Source organism: Lolium rigidum, chromosome 5 (assembly GCF_022539505.1).
Source record: "Lolium rigidum isolate FL_2022 chromosome 5, APGP_CSIRO_Lrig_0.1, whole genome shotgun sequence".
Lineage (NCBI taxonomy): Eukaryota > Viridiplantae > Streptophyta > Magnoliopsida > Poales > Poaceae > Lolium > Lolium rigidum.
Window position 1 is genome coordinate 185,094,777 of NC_061512.1, and position 7,916 is coordinate 185,102,692.

The 7,916-nt window shown below is 42.6% G+C and overlaps 1 protein-coding gene across 1 annotated transcript; it reads right to left on the bottom strand.

The window, feature by feature from the left end:
* Window positions 1-7,468, bottom strand: LOC124654944 (AUGMIN subunit 5-like). Its single transcript, XM_047193917.1, has 10 exons — window positions 7,005-7,468; window positions 5,275-5,823; window positions 4,587-4,728; window positions 4,011-4,187; window positions 3,355-3,564; window positions 2,794-2,979; window positions 2,526-2,685; window positions 1,785-1,986; window positions 808-940; window positions 1-367 (listed from the first exon to the last, which is right to left on the bottom strand). The coding sequence occupies exons 1-10, from the start codon at window positions 7,460-7,462 to the stop codon at window positions 215-217; spliced, it is 2,370 nt and encodes a 789-aa protein (XP_047049873.1). The 5' UTR covers window positions 7,463-7,468; the 3' UTR covers window positions 1-214.
* Window positions 7,469-7,916: the final 448 nt, after the last annotated feature.

A 7,916-nucleotide genomic window follows, 5' to 3' on the forward strand; every position in this document is an offset into this window, starting at 1 on the left:
ACACAATGTAACAAATTGGCATTGAACACATGACAACATACAAGAACACATACATAAACTAATTACAAAGCTAGACCAAGAAAGATGCATATAAACCCATTACAAAACAGCATATGGCACAAAACTATCGGAGTAGATACAACCAGCTAGAAACCCAACCAATCATGATGGTCTCCAAAGAATATAAAAAAGATGTGGTAGCAAGCAGCTTTCCCTAATCGTCACCTGCCGAAGACATGGCAAGTGTTCGCCTGGAGATCTCCATGTGGAGCTGTTTTACGAGATTGATCCAGGCACCGACGCTTTGCCCATCTATGGTAACCCAGTCAACTATTGTTGCTGCTGGCTGCTCGTACCACTCATCGACCTGGAGGTTACAACATCATCAGTAAGGAAAAATAAAGTTGATGGACGAGAGTACAATGCAATCGGTGTGTTGAACAAACAAATCAAACAACTGACGTGCTATGGCTGGGGAAGTTTGAGGCAACTTAGGCAATTGCTCATGTGGGATGTGGGTGGTAGGTTGCAACAAGGAGGTATCAACGTCACAACAGAGAGTTTGGGCATAGGGATGCAAATTGAGAAGGCTTTCTAACAGCAAAAATAAGTGGTTTGGGAACAGGACTCCACGAACAAGCAGTTGACACAAGCACTTTTCCTTCCCAGGGGTAGAGTGGAAAAGTTCCTGCAATCTAGCATTATCATTTCACTCGTCTGACTACAGTGAGATCGCATTGCTGTGATCCCCTTGAAGTTCAGAACTTAGTTTTTTTATATTGGTGCATGCAAGTTAGTATTACTTACCAAGCCTCTTACACGTCTGCAGTCCTCGAAGCACCTTTGAGCCTCTTGAACCGCATTTCTCAGTTCTGGCAACCACCGTTCTGCCACAACCTTGTCTTGTTCACCGGCTAATTTAAGACAATAGTTCGCCACTCTACATAAAGGACAGGCACATCAGTAAACATTAGAGAAAAATGCAAATAACTGAAATTCACTAGGTACGAATTAACAGGGAAGACAAATAATGACTCTGGTTTCAGACAAATGAGAAGGCTAGAGGGAACTCATGCTATTCATTGAACAGTAGATAAAGTAAAATGTTCTGGACCAATAAAAGTATTACTACAGAAGTGTTTGTGAATAAAAAAGAATCCACAACTATTAGCATTGACATCAGCTGCAAGAGGGTTTTATTTGTCTAGTCATCACCATAGTGTAGATGAGGTTACCTGACCAAAATACCATGCATCGACACAATAATGCTAAGTAAACCCATCAATTCAAGGTTAGAGTATGTCTTCCCATGTAAGTCCTATAGAATGTCAGTGAATTCACAAATGCAAGAGTTTCTATCATGTAGCATGTAGAAAAACGTATTTGCAACTTAGATTAGATTTCATGACAACAAAACTGCCTAGCTGTGAAGTGAACATGTTACTCACCACTTTCTAAACAGTGAAAACATATTGCACCCCAAAGTTGAAGACAACCTAGGATGAAATTCAGCATGGCATGGTATAACATGGATCTATTTTGATTATATCAGCTAAAGAATCCAGCATACTGTTATTTGTAGCATGGGGAATAGGACTACCAGGAAGAAGCCAACAAAGAAATGAGAAAACAATCAATATTCACTCTGACATAGCAACAAAGAAATGAGATCAGAAACAATAATGACTACGGCATGCCTACAACCTGTACTCGAAAAATGACTGCAATAGTGAAAATTAGACCCATTTAGAAAATATCTACCACTGCAGGAAAAAATATCATACCTTTCATATTCTTGCTGAGCGCGATGTGCACGGTTTAGCAAAACACGATCATTTTCAGCAAGATTTCTTCGTGTGTGCACCACATTAATAGCTTTTGATAGATCCTCTAGTATACTAGCTTCAGAACCACAAGGTTTTAGGCAAAACTCCAGCGAACTCAAAACTGATGCTAAGCCAGAATCTGTGCCTTCTCCTGGCGACACTGTTAACAAGAAACCCAAGACAAGTGAGTTGTCTCTATAACCTAAGAGAAGAGGCCCAAAACAGTTCATAATCAAAGTGGACAAAAAGGCACATGGGAAGGGGAAGCACTCTTTGTTGCAAACCGGTGAGTCCAAGCATAGGCAGATAAGAAAATGTATATGTTTTAACAGAGTTAGTGCTAAAAGTGTTCTGACTGTTCTCTTTAATTTGTGATGACACCGTACTAAATTATCGATTTTGTTCAGACAGTAGCATAAGTTTTATACGATAGCATAAGAGGCTTGACCTTCAGACCTTCACTAATAAACATATGTTATCTTGGTCCTACTGGCTAACCGCAACCTAAGATGACTTTCTGTGGGATAAAAGAACTAGTATTTTTTATCCTTCCTTGACCCAGACTTCAAATCAGGGCAGGCATGGAGACCCGCATGGCCGCACCACTGGGGAGGGAAGGGCACATTCTGCCTTAACATGGTTTATAACATAGAAGAATTACAAGAAAATAGAAGAGAAGAACTCCCAATAAAACTGTACCAGAATTATACTGAAGAGCAGTAGAAATGCGGCATATAGATGGTATAGCAGATGGATCTCTAGCACCAGCTCTCGCAGTTAACATAGCAGCATGTTTTTCTGCAGCTGCGAGTGCTTCTGATCCTGTAGCACCATTAGAACCCACAGCCTCCAAAAGGGCCTACAAAGCAAAATATCAGCAAACGCAATAGAAAGATCAACAAGGCAAATCAAAGGCCAATCGGTTTTCAGAAGAATAAATTAGCAATAAACTCAATATACTACTAACCTGAGGAGTTGCCGGTAACCTGCATAAGCTGTTCTCCAAACTTTGACCAAACGCGACTAATTCTCGCTCAATGAGATCTCTTGAGTTAGTTGACATGTCTACCACAGCATTGCATGCAGGGATGATTGTCCTTGATGCATATCCTCTAGCAGATAACGGTTGTTGCTCCCAAAATGCTGACGCTTCCTATACATGACAATTCAGTATCGTCTTGCGAGAAATGAACACATTTATTGTATTGAAAAGAGGAAATGCAAACGGAGATATGATCTAGTCACATGAGTCCCCACCCCGTACAACAAGTAAAATAATTCTCTTGACCTCCTAGCTCCTATAAACGCCATAAAGCTGCCAGCAGTTATGGCCCACAAAACCGATAGAAAAATCTTAATTCAAGTGACAATATACTACTTTAGCTCATTGCACTACTGCTGCTGATGCAAACTTGCTAATCATGCTGGCAATAGTGAAGACTGGAAATTGCCTTTCATTTATATGTTCATGTCATATCAAAAAAGTTCTAGTGTTGAAAGATAAAAAAACACAACATTCCAAACTAACCATATTGGCCCGTAGAAGAGCACTGTAAATGCACTCGAGTTCTGATCGACGAGCGTCAAACTCTTCAATTTTCTTCCACTTCTTTTTCAGAGAATCTTCCGCTTCTTTCCACTCAGCACATAGTTTATACAAACGTTGCACCTCTGATGTTAGTGTATTCAAGCTTGCCTTCAATCCAGCAACTTCTCTTTCTTTGGCCCAAACATCCAGCTAAAATAAGGTAGCCAACACTATCAGGAAAAGATAATAGCTTATACAACGTTTTTATTTTCTATAATGATATATTGCAAAGGGGTAATGCATAACTGGTTAGTTTACAAGCAGGAAGCGCATGCAGCTTTCAGCTCAAAAGTTTCAATACGATTTTGTAGAAAGAATCCCAACCAGCGTATCTTGAACAGTGTCAGGTGTCCAAATAAACTATAAGTGCCTACATGAATGCATGGTCTCAAGCTATATGCACGTCCTATTGTTAAAAAAGGTTTCCTGGCAGTGGAAGGCTTATTTGAACTTAGTATGAAACTGGAATGTTTTTTTCTTTACAAACATATGTTGTTATTTTGCTATTCATTACAAGCACAAAAATTTAGAGTGGCATTTTAAAAGGGCATCTTATATGGCATTTATCATATCATGATGACATTCTGAACTCGTACCTCCAAGTGCCTGCTGTTCGTCACGTTCTGTGGGGTGTTCCCAGTAGGAAGCTTCTTACTTCCAGTCGTATCAACAGTTCCATGGAGCCGCTGCAGGAGCTTCTGACTTAGAGCTTTAGCTTCTGCAGCTTTATTTAAAGCATCTTCTGTGGCTAAGAACTGCTGAACATGTTCTTTCTGCAAAGACAGATGCAATACAGGAGTTAACTTCGGTTTCATATGCCTTGCTGGGATGAGGATCTAAGCATCATGCACAAAATAAAATTTAAGTGTAGCCAGTGGTGAAACTTTTTTGGTAAGAGAACAGCATAACAAGCACAATTGAGAAATGTCTAGGAGAAAATAGAAAGGCCACTCTAGAATAACAAATCCAAAATGATAACTTGACATTGATTTCTGAGAATGAACAGATGAAGTAATGGAATGCAGAAAATGCAAAAAGTGACAATTTGCATACAGGAAAGGGTGTAGAACTAGAAGAGAGGTCCATGTATCCAACAGAAATAATATCAGTGCACTCTTTCCAACAGAAATAATATTTTACTAGGGCTTTAAACTGTCTCTCAAGGAGGGTACCTGTCGCTCTAGCAGCTGGTCATATGTTCCTCGGGTCGACAACTCTGATCCAATCTTTCCATTGCCATACACCTGATATGGTAAGGGTGAGCTTGCGTCAGTTGAAGCGGCATCAATGACCTGCTCATTTTCGTACTTATACCTAGGAACAAGAGTTTGTATATCTGGTTAACATCTAACCCAAAGAAATATAAGCAACTTAGCAAGTTTTTATATTTAGCAAAGCAATTCAGTACAAAGACCAAACAACAATAAAACAAAAAAGAATCTCTCTAAAAGTGTAATTCTAACGTTTGTATAAATTATGCGTCAAATGTTTGTACCATTGATGGCATCTACTTGTTTGTTTTCAATAAGTAGATGTACCTTTCCAATGATAGCATACAACCAATGTTTGTCAAACACTTTGTATAATAGCAAAGCAGTTCAGTACAAAGACCAAATGGTACAGTCTACTTGTTTGGTTTGGAAAGGTACATAAAATCTCCAATTAGAATAGAATTCACTCTTGAAGAGGCAAAGCTACAGCCACAGGATTAAATTCATGAGAATATAACTAGACAACCAAAACGATCAGAAGTTACTGAAAAAAATTATGCACAGAATAATCATTAAGTGGCAGGAATATCTAACTCTTGCATGTCTGTTCTTGAAATAAGAATAGGATAAACGAAAAAGAACACTGTACCTCAAGAGTTCTGCATCAGCACGTATGTCAATCTTTTCTGTTTCTTTATGTACAAGCAATTTCATACGTGACGTATACGCATTGATCGATTGCAGTAACAAGGAAGGATTTTTCAGGGAATCTAATGCCACAGCTTTAACATCTGCTGGTATTTCACCATCCAAATCAGTGCCAAGCTTTGCCACGTCTAACTGGCAACTTGAATTAATGCCATTCCCTTCAAACGCTGGAAACGAACTCCGAATCATTTCAACCATATCTGCAGCAAGTGTTTCACATGCCTTTCGGATACTCCTTTCACGCGAGGTCTCTACAAGGGCAAGATCTTCTGACAACCTGTTACTTTTGACACTTGAGTAAAGGTCATCTCGCTCGCTCTGCAACTGCATCTCCTCAATAGCATCTACAGATCCAGCCACACCTATACTTGATCTTCGCACATCTCTTGCTTGGTTCACAAACTGATGCAGACGTCGCTGGTATTCAGCAAATATTTTGCAAGCTTCGTCACATTGCTGATCATAGGCCTCGAGCATAACTTGTTTGTGCCTAAGGTTAAAAAATATGGAATTATTATTTTATTCTTTCAGTCAGACCGAAGTTGTGGAACATCATTCGAAAACATCAAAGGCGTGAAGCAAAAAAAAAAACAGTTGTACGTGAAATTTCAGCTCTGGTCTTTTCTGAACAAATATTATATCAGCATGAATTTCTGAAATTCTTTGCATATTCAAGTTCATGCCAGAACTAGTCTAAAAAACATTTATAGGGTGACTTCTGTATTCTATGGTAGTACATGAATGAAATTCACTGCAGTTCCTTCCAAAAACAGGTCTACTGCATGACTGCAAGGATCCTGCCTCCTACCTGATAGGCGTACAATCATTGTTTAGGCCACATAAAATTATAAACACTAAAGGATGGGTGCCAAATAAAATACCAGATAATGAATTTGGGAACACTGTTTGCTGAGCATAAACAACGTGCAGATACCATTTAACATATGCAAATACATCATTTTTCATGTTAATCAAGTGAAACTGAATAAAATCGGAAGCTTGCAGAATCATTAGAAGTTGACGGGAAATAGCTAATGTCGTTTAATTGATGAGCAGCCATGAACTGCACCGATACTTTGCACTGGTTCTACTATCTGTTAGTGTTTTGCGTTGCATTCCTTGGAGTACATCAAACTTTTTTTCCCATTAAACTCAACTCAAGAGTGACACTATCAGGCAACCTCTATCAGTAGATTTTCGTGCATTTCTATCAGAATCAGTAAAGTAGCGACAGTCGGTACATATTAAGGCTTAAATTTTCAGGCACTTCTATCAATACGTTAAGCAAGCTGCAAAAGTGAAGACCACACTGTACCATGAGTATAATCCCCATGCCTACTACGTGTTCACCTTTTGGGTGCCATCAACCAGAACATCCCTTGTAATAAATCAAACCTTGTTTTCCCCCATTGAAATCCAAATAATGAGTTGACACTTTGAATCAACTCTATCAGTAGATGTTCATGCATTTCTACTATGCCAGGAAAGTATTGAGAGTCAAAATCATTGCTTAGTCGAAGATTTTCAGGCATTCCTGTCTGTAAATAGGTCAAGCAGCATAACTTCATAAAACCAAAATGCGGCTCCAATTCCATCCCCCTATCTCCAATAGAGGAATCATGAAATCAGGCCGTGGATAGTTCGTTTGTACCCCTACTAGTGGTTGGATACCTGGCACTGGATCGCTCGCCCAGGACGCGCTTGCGCTCGGCCTCCTCCCGCGCGACCTCGGCGATGCGGGCGCGCAGCTCCTTACGCTGCCTGCGCACGACCCCGCGCAGCCGCTCGGCCTCCTCGGCGGCGAGGTCGCGCTCCCTGGCCTCGGCCTCCCTGGCGGCGGCGTCGCCCCCGCCCCCGCCGCCCGCGCCGAGGCCGCCCTCCCGGGCCCGCCTGGCGGCGACGCCGTGGACGAGGATGTTGCGGCGGGCCGTGGCGACGGTGCGCTCGGAGCGGACGCGGCGGAGCAGGAAGGACCAGACGGGGAGCATGTTGCCGCGGCAGATCTTGCGGAGCTGGTCCGGCGCGGGCGGCGCGGACGGGTAGCCCATCTCGTCCTGCAGCCACTCGATGATGGCGTCGGGGGAGACGCCGCCCGGGCCGCTGCCGCCCGAGACGGAGGAGGCGGGCATCGCCGGCCGGTGGGGCGGTGGGCGGGGGAACCCTAGGCGCCCGATCTGGGCGAGGGATTGGATTGGCGGTGGGTAGTGGAGGGAGGGAGGGAGGGAGTGCTAGTGGTGTTTTTGAAACTTTCTGCTGCGGGTTTCGCTTGGATCTTGCGGAGGGTCGGAGGGAGGGACGGCGTGAGGGAGCGGGGTGACGGCGCCGGCGCGGGACGGCTGTCTGGTCGTCGTTGCAGACAGGGAACGGGACGAGCTACCCCGTGAACGGCCGTCCGAACTTCGAACAGGGAAGACAGATGGAGCCCGAAGGTGGTCCGTGTTTCCAAATGCTAAAACTACCACATTTCTTGTTTCAAAAAAAAAACTACCACATTTCACACTATGATAGGCTGGGCTCCCTTGCCTCGCATCGGCCCAACATATTTCGGGCCGTTTGGTTCCCTACACACTCGCGTTGTTGCAT